The sequence below is a fragment of the Empidonax traillii genome, unplaced genomic scaffold, assembly GCF_003031625.1.
Source record: "Empidonax traillii isolate 1590-97213 ecotype Southwest subspecies unplaced genomic scaffold, ASM303162v1 scaffold292:size1342341, whole genome shotgun sequence".
Taxonomy (NCBI): Eukaryota; Metazoa; Chordata; class Aves; order Passeriformes; family Tyrannidae; genus Empidonax; species Empidonax traillii.
The window spans coordinates 1,087,583-1,104,488 of record NW_020955485.1 but is presented as its reverse complement, the minus strand read 5'-3'; the positions used below and the strand labels follow the sequence as shown (position 1 = coordinate 1,104,488).

The 16,906-nt window shown below is 49.1% G+C and overlaps 2 protein-coding genes across 3 annotated transcripts in view; one reads left to right on the top strand and one right to left on the bottom strand.

Moving 5' to 3' along the window:
• The window catches only part of PDE6D (phosphodiesterase 6D), a 33,860-nt gene extending 32,253 nt beyond the window's left edge, over positions 1-1,607 (bottom strand). The window contains exon 1 of the mRNA XM_027890609.1: positions 1,463-1,607. Within this exon, the coding sequence (XP_027746410.1) occupies positions 1,463-1,512 (50 nt within the window). The 5' untranslated portion in view covers positions 1,513-1,607. The remainder of the gene's footprint in view (positions 1-1,462) is intronic.
• Positions 1,608-6,533: 4,926 nt separating this feature from the next.
• Positions 6,534-15,177, top strand: COPS7B (COP9 signalosome subunit 7B). Of its 2 annotated transcripts, none has more exons than XM_027890564.1 (7): positions 6,534-6,583; positions 8,478-8,653; positions 9,865-9,940; positions 11,318-11,406; positions 11,986-12,188; positions 13,350-13,455; positions 14,767-15,177. In XM_027890564.1, the coding sequence occupies exons 2-7, from the start codon at positions 8,492-8,494 to the stop codon at positions 14,923-14,925; spliced, it is 795 nt and encodes a 264-aa protein (XP_027746365.1). In that variant the 5' UTR covers positions 6,534-6,583; positions 8,478-8,491; the 3' UTR covers positions 14,926-15,177. The 2 variants fall into 2 exon arrangements, with proteins under 2 accessions (XP_027746365.1, XP_027746366.1); XM_027890565.1 differs by lacking the exon at positions 14,767-15,177 and adding an exon at positions 13,620-14,633.
• The last annotated feature ends 1,729 nt before the right edge of the window (positions 15,178-16,906 follow it).

Genomic DNA, 16,906 nt, shown 5'->3' with positions numbered 1-16,906 from the left:
AGACAAAAGCCTTGATGTAAATTCTGCTATCCACCAAAGACTATGTACAAACACATGCAAAAAGCACTTGAAAGTTTGTTCCCTAGGCTTAACTTTCCAGGCACTCCTCACTTCCACTGACAGTTTAGTCTGGTCTTGTCAGAAGCTTATTCTTCTCCTAATTGCCAGCACAAAAGGTTTTTAATTTATGTTTTGACAGCTAAAATACTACATCTTCATAAATACAAAGAGCTGGCAATGGAGCCAGTGCAGAAGCAAAGGAACCAGATGCAGCAGTAACAGCTGGGGGAGACTGTAGTGATTCTATAAAAAGTTAAGAAAAGCATCTGCTTATAGTTTGATAACAGCTATCTGCCTAAATCCAACCTAGAAAATCAGATCCTGCTACAGCTGGCACAGAGATTATGAACATCTCACTGAACCAAAAAAAAACACCACCCTGTTTAGAAATAATAGGTTTAGATCAAGAGGATGTTCCCTCCACTTCTGTCCTTTTCACCGTAAAGTAGAAAAAACAAACCAACCAACTTACAACATTTTCTTTGTCTAAAGGTCAAACTAGCAAGCTTGCCTTTGCCTTCTAAGCTTAGAAGAATTTACTACAGTAAAATATACCACATGTAAAATAACCTTCCACCCTTAGTTTGAACATGGGCCTTTAGGTTGAGCCTTTCTCCACTTCACTGAAATCCTGCGTTGGAAGGGTGCACACAGGTACACGCTCCTCTTCCAAGCTCAGATCTCTCTCACTTCATCAGCATTAAATTCATATTCAGATAACATAGACATGAAATGAGAATGCTTTTTGAAAGCCGCAACATGAAAAGTTTCAAAATGATCTGCACAGAAAGGCATTAACACCTAGAATATGTCAGTGTTAGCAATAAAAGACACTGCACGACCAACACATGTGCCAGTACCTCACGGCATGACAAGGAACAAGATGTTCAGTTGCTCCAGGACCTGACGACCAGGTATTTCCTTTCCAGACAGAGGTGCTTAAGAGGGAAGGGATCAGATCCTCCTGGCGCAGAGCTCCTCCACCTGCCCTCTGTAAAGCTGTCCTGGTCGCGGGCGGGGGCTCCCGCTGCCTGGGGCCGCCGCCCCCGGCCCAGCCCTTGTCAGCCCGGGTGAGGGCCAGGGGGGCGGTGGCCGCCGCCGCCACCGCGGTGCGGACTTTGCCGCGGGGACCCTCACCCAGCCGCCTCCCGGGGAAGGGACAGGACCCCGGCCCGGCCCCCGGCGGCTCCTTCCCCGCCCCCGCTCCCCTGCCGGCCCAGGGCCGGTCCCAGCCCTGCGGGACCCCCCAACCCCGCGCCGCCGCCGCCGGAGAGCGGACGCCATTGGGAACCATTGCGTTTCCATGGCAACCCCCCTCCCGCCCCGGGGCCCTCACCACGGCGGGTTGGCGATCCCCGGCCGCCCCCCGCCCCGTCTCACGGCCCCCCCGCGCGGAGGATACAGCTTGAAGCCGCGGAGGATCTCCTTGGCCCGCTCGTCCGTGGCCGACATGGTCCTGCCGCGCCGCGGGCGGGCGGACGGGGCTGGGCCGGGCCTGGCGGGAGCGCGGCGGTGACAGCGGCGCCTCAGGACCCCCCGCCCCTCCCTCCCGCGCACCCGCCACTGCCCGGCGCAGCCAACCCCAGCGGCCACGCGCCGCCGCCATGGCCAATCACCCGCCGCAGTCAGCTCTTCGCCCCGCCTTCTGGCGCTGGAGTGACAGCGCGGCCGGCCAATCAGGCAGCGCCCTCGCGCGTTCAGGGGTGGGTGCGCGGCGGTGGCCGGGACGCCGTGGCCGGGCCTGAGGGCGCCGCGGGGGAGCAGTCGCAGGACGGGCCGTGCCAGGAGCGGGGGAGGGTCGGGCCCTGGAGACCGCGATGGGGCGAGAAGCCACCGTGGGCCTGGTCACTGCCCGCCCGGCGAACGCCCTCGAGCTGTGCCGGCGCTGGTGCTCAGGGGTGGCGGGTCCTTGGGGCTGCTCGGCGGAGCTCCAGCCTTCAGTCCGGGGGGTGCCGGGGACCCCGACGCTTGGACCCAGAGCGGCTTCTGGTGGAGACATTCAAACCCCACCTGGACGAGTTCCCATGTCACCCGCTCCAGGGGAGCGTGCCTTGACTGAGCGGTCTCCAGAGGGTCTTCCCAACCCCAGCAGTTCTGTGATTCTGTGTGTCACGAGGCCGGAGCCAACAGGACCAGCGTTGCAGAGAAGGTTTAAAATAAGTAGCGTGCTTCCCCTGGAACAAAGGCAGCCTTCTTTGTGCTGCAGAAATTTGAATCATAGAATGACTGGGGTTGGAAGGGGCTAAAATACCGTCCGGTTCCACCTCTCTGCCATGGGCAGGGGCACCTTGCACTGGAATAGGTTGCTCAGAGCCTCATCCAGCCTGGTCTTGAACGCTTCCAGGGATGGGGCATCCACAGCTTCTCTGGGCAATCTGTGCCACTGCCTTACCACCCTCATAGTAAAGAATTTCTTCTTTATATCTAATCTAAACCTGCTCTCTCTCAATTTGGAGCCATTCCCCTTGTCCTGTCTCTACATGTCTTTGCTATAAGTCCCTCTCCAACTTTCTAGTGGGACCCCTTCAGGTACTGAAAGGACTCAGTAAGATCACCCTGGAGCTTTCTCTTCTCCAGGGTGAACAATCCAGATTCTCTCAGCCTTTCCCTCACAGGAGAGGTGCTGCAGCCCCCTAATCATCTTTATGGCCTTTATGTTTTTGTAGCAGTCATTCGTGGGGGAAAGTCTCAGGTTTTTTAGCACATCCCAGGAGACAGGCTGTTCTTTAATGTGAACAAATTAACCCTTCTGTTAACAATCTGAGTGCAACTGATACAAAGCACTGTCATGATGAAGACAGCAGTTGTAACCCAGGCTCAAAACTGGACCAGTGAACAATCAGGGTGCCATCAATACACTCACTCATGGCTCGACTTGCCTCCAAATCAGCCACTGTACAGAAGTGGAGAATGTGAACATTAATAAAGGCCGTGTTTAATGCACAGGGACAAGGCCACTGCCAGTATCACCAGTAAGAGACCTTAATAAAAACAGGCAGGATTTATTTCCATGATGTGTGTGATTCATGCTCAGTTCCACGCCGCCGGTTGAAAGTGTATGAAGGGATCATTTTGAGTCTGGGCTGAGCGCCAGGGGTGCACTATGCTAATATATATATATATCTTGTACTAAACAGTCTTTCCTGGGTTTTACCTAAGCTGTGGAATTGCGTGCTGTCTAAGGAGAAGGGACTAAAAGGCCACTGAGGAGAAAAGACTGATGAAGATAAAAGACAAGCGAGAAAAAAGCAGACCTGAAGAAGGCAGAAACAAAGGGTTGTGTGGGGAGGAAGAGCCTGCCAGGTGGAAGTACGACATGCTGGTTTACACAAGACATAAGGAACTCGATCCTGCCTCTGTTCAGGCTCCTCAGAGATGAAGGAGCCAGAGGCCAAATGGATCTTGAGGTGAGGAACTCTTGCAGTGTTGAAGGGCCTCTGTACCACAGGGGTAAGAATGTTCCTGGAATTTTGTGTTGGAACCTTTGTGTTTTCTGGCCAAATCTCAGAATTCCCAAGTTCACCTTGCTGTGTAGGGAAGCACAGGCCTCTCATTTTTGAACTTCTGAAAATCACTAAAGATTGGCTGAAGTGTGAAGCTCTTTGTGACTACTTCAGGCAGGAGCAGCAGTGGAACATGTGACCGCACAACCCAGAGTAACAGAAACCCTGGGTTCTCCTTGCAAATCCTCAGGCTGCATTAACACAAACAGCACCTGTCTTAAAACAATCTCTTTGCAAGAAGGTTGCTGCAAGTCTCACTGTCCCTTGGTGCCACTTTGAAAACTTCCCCTTTGCTTTCACATCTTGGCAGGTGTGGCAGCTTCTGACCTGCCCTTGTAGGTGAGAAGACACCTCCAGCCTGCTTTCTGCTTCCCCAGCAACTGCTCTCTCGAGGTGCAGGTAAACAAGGTGGTGTTTCTGCAGAGCAGTGTAATTGGGGATAGTTTAATAAACTGGGGCTTCATCTCACCCCACACTTGATGGAAGAGGTTGCACAACCACGCACATGCAACCACCCAGACACCACTCTTTGCCTTGCCAAGGCGTGAGGTGAGAGTCCAGCGAGCAGCTGAGTGTCTGGATCCTGGGAAATGCAGAGAGTTTGACAGCTCCTATCACTCCATGCTCTGGAGGTGTGTGCTGGCAGCTGCAGGGATCATGAGGTTGGAAGGAGTGAGGATGAATGGATGAAGTGTGGGGGAAGCACACACAGATGAGGTATAAACTGCAACTGGGACAATGTCAGCATTTATGGAGCCGAGCTTTCCCCTAGGGCTACTGGCCGTTCAGTCATGTGCAGGTGCACCTGCTCCCGCTCCAACAATGCCATGATGCCAACAGCTGATTTTATTTTGCTGTAAATTGTTGGGAAATAAAATTATTAGACACTTCAGGAACCAGGTCCTAATCCTGTTGGCTTAATTTAGTCTAGTGCACAAATTCTGAATATAATGTGAGTTATTGGGAAGGTCCTATGTTGTCCTCATGTACCTCTTTTCACAAGAGTTTTTGATTTAAAGCACCTCATTGATGAAAGATAAGGAAAAATTAAAGAAAAATGAAAGTACTTTCCCTGTTGGCCCTCTCCTTGGCGAGGGTGTTCTCAAAGTCTGGGAGTCCACGACCCCACTGCTTGGGGACATTACTCTGGATTTAAGGTTTCTTTGCTCAGGCAGTGCAGGGAAATTAGTTGAATTATCTGCTGCCTAAAAGAGACCAGGACTGCAGAATCACAAGGGGAAGAGATGGGCTGAGTCAAGAGATAATGCCAACATTAAAAGATAAAATGGATTAACATCTCCCTGCGCAGGACAGGCCCTCCTGGCTGACCTACATGGGGCTTACAGCTGATTTTTACCCACAGGCTCTAGCGAGAGGTTGCAAAACCAATCCATGGAAAACAGCTCACAATCATATATTTCCATTTCTATTTCAGCCTGGCATCTGAGCTTTATCAATACTTGAGACAAAGGAGGCCACGCACTGCTTGTCCAGGGCCACTGTTCCAGCACGTCTGGGCCAACACAAACCATGGGGAAGGGCCTGGTTAGGATGAGATTAAAGAGGTAATTCTCCCTCCCTATGCAGATGGGAGCTAAGTGTGGCTTAAGTAAATTACTGAATGGCTTGTTATAGCCCTGGCTGAGTTCCCTTGCTGTGCAGGGCCTGGTTTTTTTACATCCAATTTGCTTTGAAGCCCAGAGTGTCACAACAGCATTCCAACACCTGCATCTCTGCGCTTGTCTGACATCCTTTCTCTGGACGAGGGGACCCTGGGGACCTGCTGTGGCTCTGAGGCACAGGCTAAGCCCCATCAGTTTCCCTAATAATTTCTGATGTTCATTCCTTGAAAGCGCCCCTCTCCTATTGTGCTGGTCCATGATTTGATCTTCAGGGACTGGCTGACTGAAAGCCAGGAGCACTTTGCTCTTGGCTGAAGGATTTTTAGCAGAGGCACACTTTATTCGCAGCATGAGCATGGATGAGCTTACAGGCCTCCGTGATGAAAAACCCCCAATTCCCTCCTTTCCACCCTTGCTCTTGTACCCTCTCAGGAGTCTTTTGGCTCCTGATCTGTGTCCTGGAGAGGATCTGAACCCTTCCAGCTCCCTCCCTGCTCCCTCACATCACAGCCAGAGCTCTGTCCTTTGGCTTGTCATTTCTATGGACCATTTTTCTACGGAATTTAACTAGCACCATATCATTTTTCACCCCATTTCTTGGCATTTCCCAGGAGGATTGGCCTGAGAGGCTTGGCTGGTAGAATCATAGAATATCCTGAGTGATATTCCTTCCTGAAGGGGAAGGGACTCACATCCTCAAGCCCAGCTCCTGGCCCTGCACAGGACAACCCCAAGAATCCCATCGCATGCCCATTAACCTCCACATAGAATCACAGATTTATAGAATAACCAGAATTAGAAGGGACCCCCAAGGATCATAGAGTTCAAATCCTCTCCTTGCACAGCCCCAAGAACCCCACCCTGTGCCTGAGAGCGTTGTCCAAACGCTCCTTGAGCTCTGCCAGGCTTGGGGTTGTGACCACTTCCCTGGGGAGCCTGTTCCAGTGCAACCATTCCATCTAATAATGGCCCCACTTCCAATGAGGAAGCGGCCTGACCACGGCGACCCCTCGCACAGGCTATTTCGGGGCTGCAAACCCCCGCGACGCCGCCACCGCACCCCATATCCCCAAAAAGAGAGGCGGGAATTTCCCCGGGTTGTGCTGAAACAGCTGCTCGGTGAGGTTCGCTCCAAGGGCCTCCGGACAGCGGCTCTAGGGCGGCCAGCACCCCCGTCCCGCCGTGCCCGTCCCGCCGTGCCCGTCCCGTATCCGAGGGATTGCCGGGACGCGCTTCCCTGTCCTGGCTGCCGCCCGGGATGGGGCGGAACGTTCGGCCCGGCTCGCGCGTTCCGGGGGGGAAGGGGCCGCGCGCGGACGCCGGCGCCGCCATCATGGCGGCCTGAGGCGCGGCGGGCTCGGCGCCGGGAGCGGCGGGCGGCAGGCCGGGAGCCGACAGGTAACGCCTCGGGCCGGGGCGGCCCTGAGGGACCCCTTGGTGAATCGCCCCCTGCGGAAGGGCTCTGCCCGCTCGATGGGGCCCGAGGGCTCTGCCGGGGGTCAGGGGAGGGACGGCAGGGCCGGGAAACCCCCGCCTCCCTATGCGGGGTCTGCGGGCCGCTTCCCGCCCTGAAACCCCTCGGAGAGGCCTGACCGGGAGAAGCCCGGTTTGTCTCAGTGCACGGATTGTCGTAGCCTTTGGCCAAGCTCCGCTGGAGTGTTTTGTGTATTTCAGTCACTTCTCACCAGGGTAAGACGGTTGTGGAAGCAGCGAGGTATTCCCGGGTGTGCGGACAGGTTGCAATAGCACCGCTGTTGTCTGAACGTGTACTTGGAAAGGGGCAAAGAGTTGGCATTCCTTCCCTTTTAGGGCATGGATGCACCAGCCAGTCCTTTGCAGCATCACGCTCCAGCGTGTGGTTTGGTTACCTGGGAGGGAGGAACAATAGAACCGGGGAATCTGAATCCCTTTCCCAGCCCGCTCAGACCATGTGCTTTCCTGAGGAAATTGTCCTCAGTGTCTGTTCCTTCTCCGTGAGTGGGGAGGGCAGCACTGGTGTGTGAGGAATCCACACTGAGCGTTGCTGTATTGCAGGGATGTCTCAGTCAGAACTGAGGTGCTGTTCTTGTTGCTGCACTTGTGCCTCTGACGGAAAGAGGATTTACACCGAGAGCTGAGACGTCTCTGTGTGCAGAGTGTGAAAGGTTGCCTGCTCAGGTTGAGACCACTGAGGTGTAAAAGAGCAGGGTGAAGTGTATTTTTAGAAGTTGACTAATACAGGAAGCTGTGATGCCTTCAGAAGCCTTAATTTGGGTAGGTCTGGTGAAACAGTGAAACCCCTGTGTGACTGTGCTGCCCCAGGGGGGAGGATGTGGGCCCGGTGGTCACATAGAACCAGACACAATCTCTGGTGTTTGGTTCTCTGCTGTTTGTTTAGTTTTCTTCTCCAAAGTAAAGGTTACGCCCTCTATTTTATACTTATCCCATACAAACATAACACAACTTCCCCCCCCCCCCCAACTGCCAAGTTCTTTGTTTGGAGTCTGAATAACATGCTTGGGAAGTTTTGTCTCCGTTGTTTGTAAACAAACAACTTGTTTTGTGCAGCTTGTTAATAAATAGTGGTTTAGGTTTCAAAAACAACATGTTGGTGCTGGGAGACAACATGCACACCAGAAATGTCAGGCAGCAGAGGAAGACAAAGACCTCTCTTTACAGGGACTTAAATAGAGCCTTTGTCGACAGGGTATTTTTATCACTTGAGCTTTCCAGTTCAGCCAAAACACTTAAACTGTGCAATGCAGACTGGTGAGCTGCTTTACAGGCCAATTCTCTCTGCCTTTTGGGCTCAGAAGCAGTAGGAATTATGTGCACCCACTGTGTTTGTAGCCAGTGTCAAAGGAAAAGGTGTAGTGTGTGAGCGTGCAGTGTGGATCAGTCCTTCACAGGGAATTACGTTAGGGGCTGGCTTTGGGGTGTGTGATGAGGAAGGAGGAAGCCTCAGCTGGCCTTTAACAGATGTATCAAAAGCATCTGCAAGGCTGGCATTATTTGGCGGCATCAGTATAAGGAAAAGTCTGAAAACAGCATGAAATCTAAACTTTCCTACTGGCAAGAGCAGATCCTTTTGGGGGACTGAACAGACAGAAATTTTGCTCAGATACTGTATGGATCATTTTTGCTCCCCAGACAAATCAGCAGTTGAACCTGCTGGGTTTGTGGCTGCCCCTGGGTACTGGAGAAGAGCCTGGCTCTGCTACAGTGAAAAAAGCTCAGCACCTCCTGGTCCATTGCCAGGCAGGACTTGGCAGAGGAGGAAGGATGTATTAATATTATGTTCTTTTATTGACAGATTGAAAACCTAGAATGGCAGGGGAACAGAAACCATCCTGCAATCTTCTAGAGCAGTTTATTTTACTGGCCAAAGGTACAAGTGGCTCAGCTCTGACTGCTCTTATAAATCAAGTGCTGGAGGCTCCTGGGGTTTATGTCTTTGGAGAGCTGTTGGAGTTAACAAACGTGCAGGAGGTAAGAGATGAGTTTCCATCCTAATGCCCTTTTCTGCACTCCTCCAATATGAGGGATCCCCAGAAATTTTCACACGCAGCCTGTGCATGAAATTTCTGTGCCAGGAAGGACCTGATGCGACTTATTTTGGTTCTGAGATGTTTGTGTGTGAGAGACTGACGTTGCTTTTGCCTTGTATATGTTAGGTGTTAAAAAATACCCATATAAAGCTTTGCTACCTTAATGCAATTGCTAACACAGCAGAAACCTGGCAGCAGCACAGTAACAGTTTTAGGAAGGCACTTGGCCAGCCAGCAACAAAAAAAAAAACCCTTTCTACTCCTTTGCTGTCCTGGAAAGCAAAACTTCAGTGCTCTCCAAAAGTCTTTGTGAACAGATGTCTAGTGTATCAGGCCTGGGTGGTAACCAAATCCAAACCATTTCAAACCAAGATGGAAAGTAAGTTCCAGAGCTTTTGCTGAGAATGCCTTGCCAGCCCCTGCCTCTACTCCAGCAAGGGAATCTAAGCTGAGTATCTCTGCAGCTGGAATAACGCAGTGTGCAGCAAGTTTGGCTTTCCAGACAGGCTCCTAAATATGCCCAGAAGTGCCTCTATGGTTATTCAGCATCAACTCACAAGGACTTTCTCCTCCCCCACCCCGGATTGTGTGCAGCAAATTTTATTAAAAAACCCCATTCGATAGAAATCACTGCTTGGTGCTGCTGTTACCCAGTGAAGTGTTTGCAGGCAAGGAGTGTTCAAATGCACTCAACTCACAGTGTTCCCGCTTGCTTTGCTTTGAAGCTGTGGTGGTTCTGCAGGTGAGTTGCCTTCGCTTTCACAGTCACAGCCAGGATACTTAACCAGCCATCACCATTGCCTGCTTGCTTATCACATGAGGAGAAGAGCTGGCCCTGTAGGTTGTCACATGAAATTAAGAATTGCCTCTTTCTTTTACCCCCTGAGGTGCTGCACAAAGCAGTTGACAGCCCAAACTGTAGTTGTGTTCTGCTGCATAGAATTGGCTGGATCACCTTGACTCTAAAACTGCTGAAGTTTTCTGCTGCTCGTGAGCCCTTAGAAAGGGTCCAGCTCTTTAAGACAGAGATGTAGTTGCTTTTCTGGGTACTTCTTGTCCTGTGCAGGCTTAAACCATTCTCTGGAGAAGTTGATTATCAGGGTTGTGTTGACTGTTACTGTTCGATGTGACATTTCCTTTCCCCCCACCCAGCTCGCCGAAGGGTCCAATGCTGCTTATTTCCAGCTGCTGAACCTGTTTGCGTACGGAACGTACCGAGACTATGTAGGTAAGAGACTGCTGCCTGATTGCAGAGGGCAGGGCTGGGCTGCCCTCCAGGATTGTCAGAGGCAGCTCCTTGCTTTCTGTGATGCCTGGTGGAGTGTGGCTGGGGGAAAATGTCCAAGAACAGAATTTGCTTGGGACGAGAGTTCTCCATAGGGGTTCTCTGGGTCGTATGTGCTTTTTAATTGCTAAAATTAAAGGAAGGGCTAGAGACCACGGTGTGGTACTGGTTTGGATGGGACAGCAGTGCTGGATGGAGTTGGTCTGTAGCAGAATTCATTAATGTTCACAGACCACTTACCTCTGCAGAGGGCAATTTCAGACATCTGTTTGGAAATTTAGATGACATCGGTTATGGAAACTGCAGAAAACGTAGACAAAATTGTTCTGCATTATTTATAAAATCTATATGGTTTATGAGACAACCTTTTATTCCGTGGCAGCACTGCTGAAACAAAATGAAGAATTTCTTAGCTAGAATAGAAGTTGAAATAATGACTTTTATACAGCTTCAGAGGGACTCTGTGTGAATCATCTTTGTATCTGTCGAAATGTGCTTTTATCTCTGGTGCTTATGCTTCCACTCTGCTACAATTTAATGCTTCATTTGTGGGTAGCAGCCTCATCCAGACCATTACAGAGTGTGACAAAGAATTCTGTCATGATGCTGGCTATCACTGTGGTGGATGAGCTATCTAGTTCCTATAAGGAGAAGTGGCATCTGTAAGTGCAAGGACTGGAAATTCCAGTGGCTGTGGAGCAACACGAGCCTCATGAATTCTGTGACTGATTAGAGGATGTGTTTGCTGTTCATGGCTCTTGTGTCCCAGCATGTGACAGCACAGATCGTTCTTCCTTTTCTAGTGAAGAAAGAGAAATGGGTAAAAGTAGTCAAAATGTAGAGCACTGGATGAGGTGGGATGGATGGGAGAACTTGAGTGGCCCCGAAACATTTATTTCCATTAAAGTAGATATTTTAAAGAGGTGTTTTTGCTTTGGAGAGCTGCCAGTTTCCTTTCTGTTTTTAAATATTCATGAGGCACATGGATATAATACTGTGACAGTGTGGCCATCTAGATTAATAATTTTTCCTCTCTTCCTCAGCCTGGTACTTTAAACTTTCAACTCTAAATTCTGCAATTCTTCAGAGAAATAAAACCAGCTGTATTTGCGAACAGATTAGCCAAGAAGGAAATTTTATTCTGTCAGCTTGTTAATGAAATAAAAATTACTTATTAGAACCAAAACATTGACCAACAGTTTTGGCAGGGCACCACTTGTGAGTTACCTTCTAATTCCAGAACCAGAATTATTAAAGAAGCAGAGAAGCATGGAATTGTCAAGTTGTTTTTAACAAGTCCTGTCTTTTTGACATTAACAGCAAACAAAGACAACCTTCCTGAACTAACAGTGACTCAGACGAACAAGCTGAAGCACTTGACGATCGTAAGCCTGGCGTCCCGAATGAAGGTAACGTGCCTGGAGTGTGACACCACTGGGCTCTTGGTTTAGTTTTAGAAAATACCATCCACTCCATAGCACTGAAGTGCTATGGAATGCATAAGTACTCACAAAAAAATGCTGTCCTAGGAAAGTACCTGCAGTGTACAGTGTTCTCTCCTGGTGTATTTGGGACATTAGCCTAGTGAAATTCCATGGATGAGTTGTAAGGGTGTCTGAACTGACGTGCAAATTGGTCAGGAAGGCCTGGGAAACTTTGTATGGCTTCATTCACTGCTGGAAACAGAGAATCGTGCTTAAAAACACTTTTTGTTTTAGAAAGGGCTAAGCCAGCACTCTTAATTTTTTATACAATCCCATTACCTTTTTTCTTCCGTGATGTGCTAATGCCAAAGCTTCAGGAATTACTGAAGTTGTGACAGAATATTTCATGGCCTGGCAGGTGTTTGTTCTGCCACGATCAGTCACTGCTGCATGTGCAGGTTGAAGTGTAGGATACAATAAAAGTTTGAGTCTTGACCTTCTGAGACTTAGCTGTTCATTTGTGGCTCTAGGACTGTTGACTTATTCTTGGTCTTGCTTTTTTAGTGCATTCCCTATTCTGTGTTGCTGAAGGACCTGGATATGAGGAATCTGAGGGAGTTGGAAGATCTGATTATTGAGGCGGTTTATACAGATATTATCCAGGGGAAGTTGGATCAGCGAAACCAGGTGTTAGAGGTGGATTTTTGTATTGGTAGAGACATTCAGAAGAAGGACATCAGTAACATTGTCAAAACACTCCAGGAATGGTGAGGCAGCCTCTCTACCTTTCTTGTTCCTCGTTACGTGGCTTGTCCTGTTTTTAGCTTATCCTCAGAGTTTCAAGTGCTGGCTCAATTGCACCATGTTCCATTAATCAGGAGTCCTGTGCTATAAATCGGCACGTGGAGGAGGAGTCTGTTGGGCGAGTTTTCCAAGATCCCATCTGGGACTCAATTTGTGTTATGTATGAAGCCAAACTACCACATGGTGAGCTTCTGCTCACACTGTTGCTTTTACATGGCGGGACCTCAGCGAGGAGAAGAGGCTTTTGCAGAGAGAGGTGCCAAACTGGACCCAAGGTCCTGTGGTGGGAGCTACTCCCCTTGCTGCTGTTACACTTGATAGTGAAAACAGAACTGTTACTTTTCAGGCTTTTTCACTGTGATGAGAAGCATGTGGGCAAATTCTAGAGAATCACTGCTGCCTGCAGCCACAGTGGGACTGTGGTATTATCATTTTGTACCTTTGCCAGCAGCTGCTTCTCATCTTTTTGTAGGACTCCTTTCCCACCCAGAGAAATTCCCCTGCAGACTTTGGAGCCTGTGGCAGATCCTAAGCTGACTGGGAATTGCTTCCTAGTTGCTGTGGTAATGAGTGCATGAAAAGTAATTAAACTGCTGGGCAAATACACTGTCCTGAGGTGGGGGCAGGTTTTTTGCTTTTCTACTCCAACTCCCTCAGTCCCATCATGGCAGGAGGGCTCTGGCAGCTTCCAGGACCTTACAGCCCTGTTTGGAAGGTAACAGTGAACCCTCTGCCAATTCTCTTTTTGTCTTCTCCAGATCTGAGTTCTTGTCATTTGAACACTTATTTCGGTATTACTTTTTTCCTTAATTTTAAAATTTTTCTTACTTTAAATAATGTTGCATCCCTGTTTAAACCGTAATTCTGACTGAAAAGGAAGGTTGAAATTATATTGAACCTGCCCTTACTCTTTGATGGTAAGAGCAACACAGACTCTCTGGAGAATGCTGTGAAATTCATTGAGTATGCAGCAAAAAAAACTTGCCAGCTTTTTGCAGCTCTAAGCAGGAGGTATAAATTTAATAATCTCTTAAACTTTTGGATAAGTGTGACTTTTCGGTGCCTGACTGAGCTGCTCCAGAGGGAACTCGTAGACACTGTTTGACATGCTTCGTATCTTGCAGGTGCGATGGTTGTGAGGCAGTTCTTTTAGGAATTGAGCAGCAAGTACTCAGAGCCAACCAGTACAAAGAGAACCATCACAGAACTCAGCAGCAGGTAGAGATGGAGGTGGGTACAGCGTAATTTCAGGGTGGTTGATAAGTGTTTATTTGCTGAAGAAAATGATCTGGTAACACCTGGTTGATGGTCATGGCTCTCTGAATCAGGCTGGCAATCATGCAAATAAGGTGTGGGGTAGGAAGAAAACACGTCTGTTTCTGAGTGCAGGTAAGGCCACAAACATGACATTTGCCCAGTACGAGCAGATTGCACCTTTCTTGATACATTTTTATAAATTTAGGGTAGGTGACTGAACTAACTGTTGTCTACATTGATTTGTGTGGAAAACTGTGCTTTCAGCACAAGGCTTTAATACAATTCTGTTCCTTTCCGACAAGGCAGCTAGTAAGGAAAAAACAAACCAGTTCTCTTTGTTTTGCACCTGAAAGTGCAATTAACAAAAATCTCTCGAGGCTCGTTGCCTTTGCAGAACGTGCCCCCGGCAGCTCCCCCGGGGGTCGGGGTGGCCCGGCCGGGCCCTGCGCGCTCCCGCCCGTAGGTGGCAGCACGAGCCCGCGGTCCGGCCCGGCCCGAGCCACCAAACCCACCTAAAGCCGCGGGGAAGGTGGGAACGGGGCCTCCCGAGGCACCGGATCAGGGCTTATTTCTTGCCAAGGGCTACATCCCTGCAGGTTTATGTTTGCGTGTGCTTGGAGGCACACATAGGACGTTGGGTTTGCCAAATGCCTTTGGCCTGGTGTTGGTGCACCTGACTCCCAAACCTTGGGGGTTTTTTTTAGAGATTTGCTCATTGTATTTGTAGTGAGCCCTACAGAGTTCCAGGGGACAGAGGATGGTTCCTGGTGATGTATCTCTCCTTTTCAGCTAGAGTAGCAGAAACATTACTGCTGCCTCCCATGAAACCAATTTCTGTTCCTGCTTCTAGCCAGCCAGCCAGGTCAAATGGCATTTTCCCTTTTCAAGTGCTGTCCTAAGAGCAAATTTTTCTTTCGCAGTCTCCTTTCACCTTCTGCTTCTGGCCAACAAAAAGGTAGAATGGCTACCTTCTGCACCGAGGCAGTAGTAGGTCCCTCCAGCCAGAAAGAAAGGTGGTACAGTATTGTGCCATTGTCTCTTAGGAAAAAAATAAGGAATCCCCAGTTACTCTGTATTTGACCCAGACTGGAAATATTAACAGCTCTGGCTGTAATTGAGGATGAAACATTAATAAAGTCAAATGCAGAGCACGTTACTGCTGGGAGAGTCTCTTTTGTAATCTCCACTCTGTACTCCAGGGGATTTTCAATATGTTTATGAACTGAGTTTCTGCTGCGAGGGGAGGAAGAAGCAGGTGCTGATTCACTGTCTCTTCTTGGCCAGGTCACAAACATAAAGAAAACATTAAAAGCTACAGCCTCGTCGTCGGCACAGGAGATGGAACAGCAGCTGGTAGAGCGAGAGTGCCCTCCACACACAGAACAAAGGCAGCCCACAAAGAAGATGTCCAAAGTCAAAGGGCTGGTCTCCAGCCGCCACTAGAACATACCATCCACACTGTCATTCAGTTAGGAATGACAACAGGAGGAGCAAAAAGGGCCTGCAACTCCTTTTTCAGTGGGTTCTGGGCCAGTCCCTTCCAGGCTGGCAGATAAAAGCCGTGTTTGAACACAGCTCCCAGTTAGCAGCACCTGGCTAAGTTACACTGTGTAGCCCCTATGAATTTTCAGGGTGTCCCTGTTCTGATCTTCTAAAGAGGGACTTTTAAAGAAAGAGACTAACCAAAAGGGGCAGGAAAAAACCCCAAAATATCTGTGGACAGTTTTGCTCCCTCCCAACTAGTTTTATTGCTGCTTAGCCTTGAGGAAGCTGCTGTACTAAATCAGATCTTGGGAGAGCTTCTATAGCAAGTGTCTGAATCCCAGGGTTGAAGTGTGGCTACCAAAGCCAGACTGGGAGTGAGGAAGCCATCAGCACAGATCTTTTCATTCCCAAAGGGAGCACAGGAAGGTTTCTAGGCCAGGAACTGCTTTACGTGGAAGTCTTCAGCCTTTCTGCTGCCCCTGTCTATTTTAAACTGGGGTGAAATTCACACTACCTCGCTCTGTGAAGATGAGATCCAGTGCTGGGCTGTTTACTTAACTGTCTGTTTACTGCCCTTACTAAGCCCTTTAATCTCTCACAGATTTAAAGCACTGTTCTGCATCTCTGAGGCATCAGTACAATAAGGAGGAAGCAGGCTGCTCTTTCACGCCTTCCTTCTTGCAGGTGGTCAGGGGCACGCTAGAAACTGGTCCTCCTGAATGTGATGTGACCTCCCAGAGCTGCTTGTGAGTTGTTTCCCCCATTGATACCTTCGGAGGGTAATGCATTCGCTCTTGCTTGGATGCTGGCGACAGTGGTCTGCACGGGAGAGGAGCCTGTTTGGCATCAAGGCAGGCTGGTGGCCCAGGACCCACTGGCAGGGGTCGCAGCAGCATCCCCTTGCTGAAGCAACGGACTTGACTAGTTTTTCTGAGTTTTGAACACTTTCAGGTTGTATTTTCTTCCTTTTTTTTTTTTTTTTTTTTTTTTTTTTTTTTTTTTTTTTTTTTGTACATTGTTGTGATTCTAAAGCATTTCAGCCTTTGTTTTGTGTTTTTGTTTTTTTTTTTATTTGTTACAGACTAACTTCAGGTGATTTGCACCTAGTTTGTCAAGGTGTGGGTTTTTTTTTTTTAAGGGGGAAGCATTGGAACAGCAATTCATGAAAAAGCACATTTTAGAAAAAAAATTAAAAATGCTGATTTTATGTCAGAGTCTGGAGTCTTGACTTTGAGGCTGCTTTAGGCTTGTAGTCCAGTGGCACTTGCTTACTTGAGAATTTACTTGATTCTTGGTGTATGTTATCCAAAGGTCTGACTGAGCTCCCTTATTCATGTGGGAGGCAGGGAAGCGCCCTTCACATTTTGTCAGTAGTTCACCTTTGTCCAAATTTGTGCAGAAGGATCTGTGGCAGAGCTGGTAGCCAAGCCCAGTGTCCTGAGCCTGAACAGCTTTGCTGGTTGTGGAAGGTTTGTAGTTGTGCTCTCTTAGGCCAGTCGATTCTTCCCTTTGGGTCTAGCAGAGAGTGCTTTGTAGTTTGGCCTCTGCATTTTGCTTCTGTAAAGGGAAGAGCTCCCTGTGAGCGGGCAGGGGAGCTGTTGAAGCAGAGGACTGTGACAATCCTCTAGTCCTGCAGCCAGCTGTCACCTGCACTTGCTTGTGCAGTGCACGTGCCTTCCTCTTATTGCTACCAGGACTCTTTGCCATCTGCATGTTTGCAGTCCTCAGTCACGGGACTTGTTCACTTTTGAAAGTAAATCTCTCTCCTTTTCTTCTCCTGCAGAGCAGGCACACCAGCTTTTAATCTGGAGAGGCAGATCTAAATAATCCCTCTCCAGCTTCCTCTGGGTCAAGTCCCCAAGGCTTCTGATTCTGATCGAGCTTCTGATTCTTTACCAGCTCTCTGTCCCTCTAGAAATGCAAGCCAAAATATTCCCAG

What these genes read in the sequence shown, in the direction of transcription:
- COPS7B (XM_027890564.1), top strand. Translation starts at nt 8,492, where the DNA reads ATGGCAGGGGAACAGAAACCATCCTGCAATCTTCTAGAGCAGTTTATT. An exon ending in AGTTAACAAACGTGCAGGAG is followed by an intron (nt 8,654 to 9,864) that starts GTAAGAGATGAG and finishes CCCCCCACCCAG; the next exon opens with CTCGCCGAAGGGTCCAATGC. An exon ending in AGCAGCAGGTAGAGATGGAG is followed by an intron (nt 13,456 to 14,766) that starts GTGGGTACAGCG and finishes CTTCTTGGCCAG; the next exon opens with GTCACAAACATAAAGAAAAC.